The 12,926-nt window shown below is 36.2% G+C and overlaps 1 protein-coding gene across 6 annotated transcripts in view; it reads right to left on the reverse strand.

The window, feature by feature from the left end:
* The window catches only part of UTRN (utrophin), a gene marked incomplete at its 3' end in the record, with an annotated part of 340,309 nt that overhangs the window by 40,527 nt on the left and 286,856 nt on the right, over nt 1-12,926 (reverse strand). For all 6 annotated transcript variants that reach the window (XM_083856272.1, XM_083856271.1, XM_083856273.1 and 3 more), the window contains 2 exons: nt 12,495-12,696; nt 5,479-5,564 (listed from right to left, as the gene is read on the reverse strand). In XM_083856272.1, the coding sequence (XP_083712398.1) occupies nt 5,479-5,564; nt 12,495-12,696 (288 nt within the window). The remainder of the gene's footprint in view (nt 1-5,478; nt 5,565-12,494; nt 12,697-12,926) is intronic.

Here is a 12,926-nt window from a genome sequence, read left to right on the forward strand (position 1 = left end):
CCCTGAAAACATTTAAGGCCAGATTGCACAGGCTCAACAACCTGATCAAGCAGAAGATGACCCTGCTCATTGCAAGGCAGTTGGTCTAGATGACCTTTTAAAGGCCCTTCCAAACAAAACTATTCTGTGATTCCATGAAGAATGAAATATTTCAGCTGCTAATGAATATCAGCATCTTATGCTAAAAAACTATGTCATGCTTCAGTTGGTTAGGGACAGAAGCACAATCACTCTAAAACTGAGACTGGAAGTTACCCCAAGTCACAATGTGAAATAGCTTAAAGCAAGAGCAGCAGCCAGAAAGACAACTTGAGCTTAACAAGCTTAACTTAACAATAATCACATTTTCTTCCTGAATAACCATGTCTACTTCCATGTACTTTTCCTTCACTGATTCCATTTTCCTAAGGTAGGTGTCAAGCCCTGCAGTATAAATGGATGAACCAGGATGAGTGTAACAATGGAAAAAATTGATGCTGAAAGAGATCAAGAAAATATTTCCAGATACAGGCACTGGGAAGGAAGATACTGCTTGTACACTCACAGTAAAGCACCTAGTTAATAGACCTGTCAGCAGTATAGTTATTATTTCTCAAGTGCTTTCTTAGCACATTTCTTTGATTGGACAATTTTAATTGTTAAAATTCTCAGCTAAAAACATTAATGTTTCTGCCAATAATTTTGATTTATGAACTCTACAGCCGTATACATTAGCATTTAGTCACAAGATTAATCTTTTCTGAAAACATCTTAAATGCTGAGTTTATCTAAGAAATATTTTTTAATTCTGTGATTTGTACAAATTACAGAAGAAGTGGAATCAAATTCTTATGTTCATTGCAGCTGGTTTTTGCAATCTCCTTTTGCACCCAATGGCTGGCTTGGATTAAAGCTCCAAGTAATCTTAAAAGGAAAAGAATCCATTTATATTATGCCCTTACTTTTGCATGTTTGCCATCAGAACAACCACTAATAAATTAGAAATAAATGAAATTTGAAAATTCAGTCTGACTGCACTTCTGATTGAGAAAAGAACCACCTTTGTTCAGAAACACTCATGAACAACTCTTATTACATGGTGTAAATTGTTTTGCCTGTCATTTGGAGCAACTGGCAAGCTTTGTCAGTGTGCTTCAGATAGTCTGGGCACACTTTTTTTTTTTCTTTCTCAAAGAAGGTGGAAGCAGAAGAAACAATCTTCACAAAATAAAAATCAAAATGACTGAACTAATTTTTAGGTTTTATTGTATTTTTTTCACCCTTTCTTGCCTAGTCAAACAGCACCTACAGCATCTTCTCAACTCACTGTTGAGAAAAAAAACCCCAACAGACAACAGAAGAGACAGAATTAATACTGTACAGCTGTAGGCTCCTCTTAGCAATCCCAGATCCTGGCTATCTTCAGCTGAGGATGGGACAGTTTTTTCATTTCTAAGAGTTTAAAAAACCTGATAGTATAACACAAAACCAAAACCAAACAAACAAACAATATATTGTCTTATTTTTTATGTTTGCATCAGTCTGCAGTGGAAATGGGCCATAAAAGAACAATTCATTAGCTGCTGGAGCTGGGAGGCAGATGAAGTAATTTCCTAAGCCTTAAAACTTCAGTTGATTGTGGAGCTGGTACATAGAGGAAAACAATGTGACAGAAGAGGGAACAATGATCAGCTAGGAGGAAACCAGCAGATACCTTTGAAGAGCTGAAACTCTTCCAAATTATTTGTTTCTTAACACTGGAAGCTGTGCCACAACTAAAGACTGTCCAGGTGCAAGGAGTTCATGGATAGTATCCTCTTTTCCCAAACCCTTCCATGCCTTCAGTGTGGTATACAGCAGGAGAAGCTCCTAAACTGAAGGCATGGAAAATGAGAATGCTCTTGTTATCCGGGCTACCTACCCCAAATAACCCATGAGCTATTCCCTGGCAAAGGAGGCATGGCAAGAGCATCTCTCAAGTGGGAGATGGAGGAGAGTCTGTTTTAGCCTTACAGGGAGCACCCAGGCACCCTACTCACCACCAGTAGGGAAGGGGACTCCATATATCACCCACCAGCAATCTCAAAAGCCACAACCTCTTTTTAATGGAGTTTGTTAACATGTGCATACACACTAAAGGAGTTTCAACATAAAATACATTGATACAAAGGTGAAACAGTATAAGGGACTCTACCAAAGGAGAAGAAAAATGACTGAGGAAGCAGAGAAATACTATTCAGATCTGACTTGTGTGAAAAAAATTGAAGCTAGGAAAAGAGAAAACACTTAAACAAATCCCGCCTCACACTAGTGTTTTGAGGATTACAGTCAATGGGACTCAAACTGCACAGCTGGACAATCTGAAAAAAAAGTACTTAATGGTTGATAAAGAAATGAATATTTGAAAATATTGAATATATAACTGAATGCCTATCAAAAGGATGATAAGATAGTTAGATATACACAACCCACATTTTATGTTGCATTGCCACAAATAGAGTGCACATTCCAATTTCTTTTTTAGTTAGTTCCAAATGGTTTGAAAATTTACAACATAAACATATTAGATTAAAAAAAACCCCATCCTATTCCAAGGATGTTGAACATCACTTGAAACTGAACTCCTTAGAAGACGAGATTTATTAAGTAGCCTTTCTTTTTCATCTCAAATCATAAAGATTTTACACATTAAATGATATGGCCCAAAAGCTATACACTGTAAAAAATTCCATGCATTTTTTTTTTTCTGCTTCTCCTGCCAGTCTGGGCTTTGGGTGTTAGAAATGATTGCAGGTAAGAGTGAAGTGCACACAAATGCATTATTACATAGCATACAAGTGACCCTCCTTGTCAGTGGAGAAAGCAGAGAATAACATGGTTATGGCCAGACCAGAACATCGGCCTCATCAATAGTTTAGAAGCCTGAGACTCCTTGCCCTAAAGCATAGGTGTAAGCAGTTCACAACTACTGAATTACTTTTGGAGGTCCATTTTTATTGTCATGAGCACTCAGGCATGTGCTTGAAGTTAAGCATGTCTCAAACATTTTCAAGAATACGCATTCTTTAATTGAGGCTTCAATGTTTCCTCTAAAGCAATTGGAACTTTTAATTAAAGATCTATTCTCATGTCAACCCTGAAGTCTAAAATCTTAAAAAGAAGTCTAATTAAATTTAAAAAAAAAAATCTGGGAAATTTCTCTGTTAAAGCATTTTTTAAAAATGGGTCAAGTGAAAAGGTCCTACCTATACTGGAAATTAACATATGGTCTCTAGGAAGGCTGAACATTTGAGCAGCAAACATTTCAGCCAAGAGCTTTACAAAAGACCTAAGGGTTTATCCAAAAGCTTTTAAAACAAGAAACTTGCTTATTTTATCACCAACCACTCTAAGAAGAGCATGCCTCCCAAAGGCTAGTGCCTTGAAGGCACTGTCTGTGCTCTGCTGAGGGCTCTAACCACAACCACCCAACAACTGTCACTCTCAGAGCAGCCTGTGACTGCCAACGCCTCAGAAATGCTTAGAAGAAACAGTCAAAAGTAGAAGCAAACTCCAAGAGTTGGTCCAAGAAAGGGAAAAATCAAAAGGCAGGTAATTAGTATTAGGCACCCATGTTTGCGGGGGTCCTATTTTTTTTCCTAAGTGACTGGTTTCCTTATAAATACTCAGGAATTCCATTACAATTTTCACTCAAGGACTGAAAACTGAGTATATATGACAAAATTTCTCTCAACATGAGATGATTAGTAGGGTATGACAAAATCAAAAGGATCAAAAGAGTTCATATCAAAGAGGAGTCTCTGACAGCTCGTGCCAGAGGACCCCAAAACAATGACTTCAAAGCCACTGCAAGCCAAGAACAGCACCTGACACACATATCTTCGTTAGCAAAATTTCTTTTGGATTGAAGAGTTTTTCCGTGACAATTTTAAGGCTCATAAGGACAATAAAGCTAAAAAGATATCAAAGCCTGGCACATTGATCAGAGCACGAGTTACAGCGAAAAGATGCATTATCTGACTATTAATTCTCTGCTTTGAGAATGCAAGCAACTACTTTAATTTCAGATGTATTTCAGGTTGAAGTTATGATCACTTGGTACAAAGTCTTCTGAAACTTATTCTCTACTAATTTTTTTAGGACTTCTCACAGCATCATTCAGAGTAAAAGTCCATCTTGTTGACATAAATTATGTAAAATCTGTAGCCACCATCAGCTGCCATTTTAATTTTATTACTAAACACAAAGCAACAACAAATATGAAGCTGGCCTAGCAATTTCCTTATTCTGCTTCAGTGCCTGTATTTGGCAACTATATACTAATGTACTACCAATAGCAATTTAATGGGAATGTTCTCAGGTTTCAGAACTTTTTTTAAAACCATCTTTTCCTAGAGTTATCAGTTTATCACCCACAGTCTAACTTCTACACTTTATGAAAGCTTTTTATTTCACACAAAACAATAGATTACCTTCTGAATTGTAATTATGGAACAAAGGTATGTCCATCAAGCTCTTTTTTAGTTATGGAATACTTCACATATATGTCAAATGTCAGAAGTAAACTAAACACTCCTAAGTCTCAATACATAATTCAGATGTCAAACTATGTCTCAATGCATAAAACACCTCTACTGTTGTTCGATGTTAATAACTAAGTTTACAAGATTGCTTATAAATGTTCTTAAGGAAAGCAGAAATTTTTGCAGAGCTCCAAAGGTACATGGAGCAAATTCAGTCTCTCTATAATTTTTCCATGCGCTTCCAAAATGAGTCAAGGAACTACTGTAAAGAACAGCAAATTTAAGATTATGTGCATAATATGTAAATGTCCATCATCTAGAATGCTCTAATATAGCACTTCAAATTTTTTTCTGTGTTTGTCAGGGCTTTTTTCCACAAATTTACTCAATTCTCTTCTGGTCTTGCATTTATTTTTGTGAAATATTTTTATATTACTCAGCATTTCTCAAGCTTGTAAGATTACTAAAATCAACATAATTTAAACTTTCATTGTGCAATCCTGGCAGAAAGCACATATACTGGAAAACCATTTTCAGAGTTCAGACACTCTTTGTTGTAGACCACTAAATACAATTGCTGGATTTTGATGTGTTTCCTTGCTTTATTAGCCATATCAATCTGATGCAATCAGCACTAACTTGCTTGATTTTTCCCTAAACAAAACATATAGAAGAGAGAACAGAATCAAATATAATAGTTCTCTGTCTTCTACACAGATATATTCTCCTTTTCCTTTTGGGGACTGCACTACTATGCCTTTTGACAATTCAGAATGGACAATAGTAGATTTCAGTCAAGATATAAATTTAACCACTGCCACTGGTGATAATGAAAATAATTCTTTTTAACTTACTCAAAAGAAAACTGCCTTGCAAAAGACCTGGGAAATGCTTTACTACAAATTTTTGCTAGGTGCTTTCTCATTGTACATGACTTAATTATATAGAGTATTTTGTAAAAGAAATTCTTCCTTACATCTGTACTTCTCTTCCAGAAGGCCCTTAGAAAGAGACATCAAGCCAATTTTCAGGGACTGCACTCGAATTTTTCCAGTTCGGCCACTGAAATTACAAAGACAAGACAATTTAATACAGTTTCATTTTATTTCATTCCAACAAGTCTATTAAATAATACAAAGACATTGGAGAGTTATATTTCAAATATACTTCAGATCTCAAAAAACCATTAACATTGAAAATCACATTATGAATTCTTCCCATACAAAAGCTCAGCTTGCCTTCTAAGTGGTTTTACATGTCAAAACAGCTTGTACTACTACAAAAGAACAGACATTTAGTTTTGCAAAGTTCTGAAAATGATTTATTAATGTGATATACACAGAAAAAAATACATTAGCACGCAGCAGGAAGGCCTATTACTCAGTGTGAAACACAAGGACTGTAAAATAAAACCAAGTTTTTATATCACAGTAATTAAACATTTTTCCTTTTTTGTTTGTTTTATGTTTAAAATGTTCTGACATACACAATATTGGGATATAAATAAGCAATCACATGCACTAATTCGATGTTTGGAGCTGTCATTATTTTTAAGCAATGTCACTTCAGGCTCGTCTTGTCCAGCATGAAAGAAAGTATGTCCAAACCTAAAAAGCAACTTGAGAACAGATAAGTAGGTTCCAAAGCAAGCAATATTAAGCCTGCAGGGCAAATGCGGTTCAAAAAGAACTAAAACAACAAACCCAGCCTACATGGAAAAGGACAATTTCAAAGTTCTGAAGATCAGTGCAAAAACATACTCTTAAAAATTCTTTCTTCTTTCAAACATGAAAAAACATGACACAATTTGTCTTTAAATGAGATGCTGCAAAAAAAAAAAATTCTTGGGAATAGTTAAACTGTATATATTACAGACATAAGTTTAGCTGGGTCTTTCACCAACGAGTAAGATAACACTAAATTTAATATCACCTCAAACCTTACTTTGGTCCTTTCTGCCACAGTGAAGTTATATATCCTTTAATTACTTCTGAAGTGGTTGTTACATATCTCTTTCTATCCTATCCATTCAGCATATGGTCTGCTGTCTGATTTACTTCAGAAGTGTTGTGTTGAATACAAAATTATTAATTTACTCCGGGGTTCTTGATAAATTAGCTAAGCAACTTACAAATATGAATGCATTTGTCTTCACAACATCATCTAATCTAGTAACACTAGACAGCAGTATCTTCATTCCATAAGACAGAACAGAGGTACAGAGAAATTATTGCAAAATTAATCAAAAACATCTATTATTTTTACTGCCTAGTTGGAAAATCAGGACCCAATTTTCCAGAATGTTATAAAAGTGCCACCTTTTTATATATTCAAGCTTAGCTTCAAATTACCCCTTTCAATCACAGACACTACATCATTCTGGCATACCTTGCCATCTAAATGGCTCATTTTACACCCTGATAAAGTTATTTCCCTATTCTTTCCTGTGTATGGTTGTTTGTGCTTTAAATTTATATTCATCAGAAAAAAAAAGTGAACATTTATTTGGGTTTGATTTAACTCAGGACTGACCACAAAATTTTGTTTATTAAAGACAGAAACTTAGACTTTGCAGGTAAAAGATCGGGGCACAAATGTCAAGGCTTCAGGGTTCTCCTGATTTCAGAAGATTTCTGTAGGGTCTTTGAAAAACTTCCTTCACACAAAAAGCATTTTCCCAATAAAGTAGATAAATAATTACATAGCCTGCAATATTACATTTTTTGAAAGAGTAACATATTCACCTCTAGTCTCTTTCTTGGAAACAGAAAATATTAGCACTGTAATGACATATATACAGTAAAAAAACCCCACACACCAAAACCAAATGCCACACACACTCCCTCTCTCCCCCCAAACCCGTAAACTTTGCAGTTCTGACATTTCCAAGCCAATGGTTTAAGTTTTCCCAGCTTAGTGAGGCGCAAAACCACTGAGATTAGGAGGTGCCTCCAGAGACCAATGTCCCTGCTCAGCCAGGTAGGGCAGACTTTCCTGGATCATATCCCATCACTTCAGTATCTTCAAGGATGGAGATTGAACAGCTTCTCTGAGTAACTGCTTGATCACTCCAACATTAAAAAACATCATGTTTCATATGTTTAAGAAAAATTCCTGTGTTTCAGGTTGTGCCTGCTGCCTCTTGTCCTGTCACTGCACACCACTGAGAAAAGCCTGACTCCATCTTCTCTTCTGCTCCCATTGGGTATTTATGCACATTGATAAGATCCTCCTGAAACTTCTCCAGGTTGAAAAGTCCCATCTCTCCCAGCCTCTACTGATACATCAGTTACTCCAAGCCCTTCATTGTCTTCATGGTATTTCACTGGACTCATGCCAGTTTGTAAACATCTCTTTTGTCCTGGGGGAGCCCAGAACTGGACCCAGGACTCCAGATGTGTCTCATCAATGCTGAGTAGAAGAGCAGGATCACCTCCCTCAACATGCTGGGAGACTATTAGGCTACTTTGTCACAAGCCTGTCTTGCAAGGTGCCTCTGAATGGCACCACAACCACCTAGTTGACCAACATGTACAAACACCTAAGAATCAAGGCCTTATAGTGGGAAGGCTCAAGAAACTTTTTAATTTCTGAATTCATAAAAATGTATGGGTCATATATGCCACAAATGTCAGCACATTATTCAGACCCATTATAGCAATACAAGTATGCTTGTCATTACAAAATCAATTGATAAAGCCACTTTAACCAGCTCAATTTTTTTTTTTTTTTCGCTCTGATCCTGATGCAGGGTAGCCTGAATCTATTCCTTTCTCTAAATAACTTCCTAACACAGAGTTAGGATCCTAAACTTCTTGACAGGTAAACAGTCTATACCATAGTCAAAACAGAGGCCTTAGAAACCTGTAAATTATAAATATACTAATCAGGATATAATTATTACTAAATTGTTGAATGTAAGTATAAAACTAGTGTTTACCAACAATGGTATGCACATATTCTGTAGCTCTGTGATGACATAGTACATATAAGCATTTTATCTAAGTATGTGAATGCCAAAAGGACAACCAGTGATAGGCACAGTTGCATATAGGAGTTAGCCAGATTAAAAAAAAAAAGATGTCAGACAGGCAACAAGATTAAGTATAAGAGACTGCAAACACAAGTACACAATAAAGAATTTTTGAAAACAAAATTATAATATGAAGTCTAGAGGAGCCCTATGCCCTGGAGGAGGAGGCACAATAGCATAAAAACTCAACTACTAGCAAGGAAAACTAGAGAATGAAGAAGAGGCCAGAGCCATTCAGCCTTCTCTTGTCCAAGAGCTCTCAAGCCTAGACAACACTGGCACTGCAGCTGAGGACTACCAGGGACTGCAGCTATCAGTTATCTGCACAGCCCAGCAACACGTAGATCAATGAAGGTCAGCACAGACACCTCCCCTGGATCACCCATAGAAAAGTCAGACAAAGGAGCTCATTTTTCTGCCTTACAGAGGGCCAGAACCTTCCCAGAGCATTCTTACTGCTATCACAGCCTACTAAGCTGCTCCCACAGAGTGCTCTATGTATCCAAACAGCCATCATAAACACAGGGGATGCAATTGGAGTGCATGCAGAAAACTTCCATCAGCTACTGTCAAAACCAGGGCATAAAGTTAAGGCTGACTGAGCAGGTTTCTCATCCTCATTCCTCAGAAGTTCAGATTTTACTGAAATGAACACGCTGGTAAGGCCTGGGATATTAACAGCCTGGTGTTAGAAGCTGCCAGGTGTATGAGTGCAACGATAAATAACAAAGTTGTGATTCTTCAGGGGAAGATTGGGATGCAGAGAATGATCATGAAAGACAGCTTTGATCATATGGAAAATGTCAGCATAGATACCACAGATACCCTTCTCAGACTAATGTAGCAAAGAAATTCAATTTAAAAGAAGGCATTATCAAAAGTATCCTAGCATTTAAAAGAAAAAAAACCAAACCCTAAGAAAATTTAAAAGTTGAAATACAGAAAGTCAGATAAACATTGCAAAATATTTAACCAGTGCACATAAAAGTTTCTTTATGGGTAATTCTAATTGAAATGAGTCATCGCCCTGAATCAGTACATATAGAAACAACTCATTTCAAGGGGTATTAAACTTTTCCATTAGTACTGAAAGCTATCAGTCCTTTTTATATAAATGATGTCTGGAGATTTCAGCAAACTTGACAGTATATAACTGAAAAGAAAAACCACCAGCTATTGCTTTTGGATGCTTTAAACACAGGCCTAGCCAAAGTATTTTAAAGAGCAAAAAATCTTCTCCACAGTTCTCATTGTAAGTATCAAGATATTTATCTCTAATTTCATAAAAAAAAAAAAAAAAAAAAAAAAAAAAAAAAAAAAAAAAAAAAAAAAAAAGTCTTTGGACTAGCCAAAAAAAGAACAACTTTAAGTTCGGAAAGTGTTTATAAGGGCAGACGTTGATGTCTGGAACAACCTTTGAGTCCTTGATGTAGTAAAAGTCACTGAGTAATTTTAGTGTTTCTCTCCTCTGCTCAGAATGAATTATTCTTAATGTGTCAGAAAATACCAGAACATAACAGACCTTTTCTAAAAATAAATTGATTCTTTTTAAGGGCCAAAGATATCTGCAAGTTAAGTCAGGAGAACTATTCAGTTTGCCATTATCTGTGAATCTGTAATTAAATCTCAGGTTAGCAGCATGTGACTAACAGATGCTTTTTGTTGGCAGTTTAACAACTTTACACATTTTATATGCTTAACACCAATGCAATATACACAATGGAAATGCCAAGATACAAATTAGCTCTTTTGTAAAAGCCAGTTTAGAAAACAAAATCAAAAATTCCAGCTTAGAATTGGTGCCTGGTCTTTTAGCATTTCTTTTTCTTCCTGGAGTGAATTTGAAGGGGGAACAAGGAAACACACTGTGAAATGTAATTTTCTCTTAGTAAACCTTCATCCTCGATTTTTCAAAGTTTGAATAAAGACTCAATTTAATGGGCTTGAAGAATTGTCTATGCTAAGTTTTCAACATAACAGTCAAGGGGAAATGGGAGAAACTGGAAACATTGAAAGAAAGGTTTGCTGCTTACTAAATTAATTTTAAATAAACAACTGACTTTTAACTGATGTTAGGATGCAAAGATAAGATGAAGAAAATGCAGTAGATTTGTGTTCAGTCTGAAAGAAAACAAAAACCAGCCCGTAATTACAAAAAGAATTTTCTGCCATTATTACGTCTCTTATTCTAAATTGCCAATAACATTTAAGTCAAGCAACTCACTTGATCTACTGCTCTATTTGCAAGTGGCGTGTTTAGTTACTCACAATACAGAACTCTCCAAAATTAAAATAAATACAGGAAGAAATCCTAGTCGATATTTGGGGGACCCTCTAATTTTTCAGCAGTAAGGGAGAGAAGTCCAACTAACAGAGATATCACAATATTTAAAAGCAATGTTTGAATGCCAGTAGCCAGCACATAAATGACAAATGGTCCTATGTACTCTCTTCCCTCCTTCCCTCCCCCGTAAAACCAAAGTAAAGTAAAATATCCATGAAGTCTAGGAGAACTGGTATGTAATCCTCTGAGGGGGAAAAAGCTATGAACTGCTAGAATTTGGCACTGAGTGAACATACTGAAGATAATGCATACATCTACAAGTAAAAGCTCCCATTTGCAAAGCCAGGTATAAGAATTTTTATCGCTATTCAAGAAATACTTTTGCTCTTTTCAACTTCAAATGGGGAGAAAGAAAATAAATTTTGTAACCAGCCTCATGGAGCTTAGAAATTCCGATTTGCAATTCTGTTTATAGCTCTGAACTAAAGCACATATTCAATCAAACACACTGAAGCAATCACAACCTGTACTGCACTACTGAGTCTTTAGTCAGCCCCAAAAGAGTCCTGAAATGCCTTTGTTGAAGCAATGTGAGGAGACACATTTAATGGAGGAGCTGATGGGAACCAAGTCTTTCCCCAGTTTTTACTACACAAGGGAGGTAAGAATAGTGAATGTCAGCAAGAAAAATAAGCAACAAACTCATGACTCAAAAGCACAACTAAATAAAAGCAGATTGCTTGCAGGTCATGCAGGCTGACATAGGGCAGGGCAGAGAGGGCAGAGTTCAATTTTCATCAGAAGAAAGAAAGGATGAGAGGCTCACAAAGGAGCCACAACCACAAGGGGCTACTGGAGTGGATATTGTTGTTGTTGTTGTTGTTGTTGTTGTTGTTGTGTTTTGTTTGGTTGGGGTTTGTTTGTTTTTTATTTTACCTTTTTTTTTTTTTTTTTTTTTTTTTTTTTTTTTTTGTGGGTTTTTTTTCTCTCTCTCTCTGGAAACAACAAATGTGTATTTAAGTAAAGCCACAAGTTCTTACTCTATCATCCCAAAGTATTCTTGAGGCAAACTCAATGCCCTTGGGAAATACAGCCTTGCTGCCAGGACAAGGGCAGGTGGACCACATAACACCAGCCCTCAACACTGATCCATGGCAGGAGCTGTACCTGCTGGAATTGAGCCAGAAGCAGGACTCTGCTGACCCTCCAGAGTCAGACAGGATTTAGTGCTGAGATCACAACAACCTCCATTCAACAGAGGACTCAGGGCAGGGAGCTGAGCCAGGATGATGAGTGCAAGTAACTAAAGATAAAATACATAAAGAAAACTCTCCCTACCTATGGCACAAATAGAATCTGATGTAAATAGCAATCAATCTGGGAAACTTGGAATATTCACAGTAGGAACACAGTTAAAGCAGTGTCCTAGCTCTCTATTCACATACACATTTCTTGAAATCCTTTCAATGTTTCTTTGGTAGGGGCATAAAAGCAGTGTAATCTCAGTTCAATGCTGAGCAGGACAGCATAAGAAACATCTTATTGCATGCAACTGCACTTTTATTATGGAGACAAAACCATCAGAAAACAACTTTTTAATAAAGACATTTTTCAGACTTTATAATTTATAATTCCTGGAGGTACGACACAGTGACAAAAAACCAATTTTTCTTACCTATCATACACGTTGAGTAGCCAGTTAAGACACATGTCTACACAGAGAGGAACATTCACCATATCTTTGTGTTTCTCTTCAAGTCCACTGTAGATGGTAGTGAGACAACTGATCACATCCTGGACACCAATCAGCTGATCATTTTGACTCAACTTGTGCTGTTTGAAAACTTCGCTTGTTGTGTTCAGGTCCAACAGGTCCACTAATAATAGATTTTTAAAAAAATAATAGGAATATAATAAGAAAATAATAGGAAAATTAAAGGAAAATAAAATAAAATATAAAATAAAATAAAGTAAATAAGTGTGAATACAGATTCCTGAACATTACATTAACAATAATTGTTCATGTGCAAATTGTAGCAAACACTGCAAACAACTAGCCTAGTGGATTTCATTTAGTAATGTTATAGTGACAAACCATTCTCTGTGA

The sequence above is a fragment of the Zosterops lateralis genome (assembly GCF_965231275.1).
Source record: "Zosterops lateralis genome assembly, chromosome: 3".
Lineage (NCBI taxonomy): Eukaryota > Metazoa > Chordata > Aves > Passeriformes > Zosteropidae > Zosterops > Zosterops lateralis.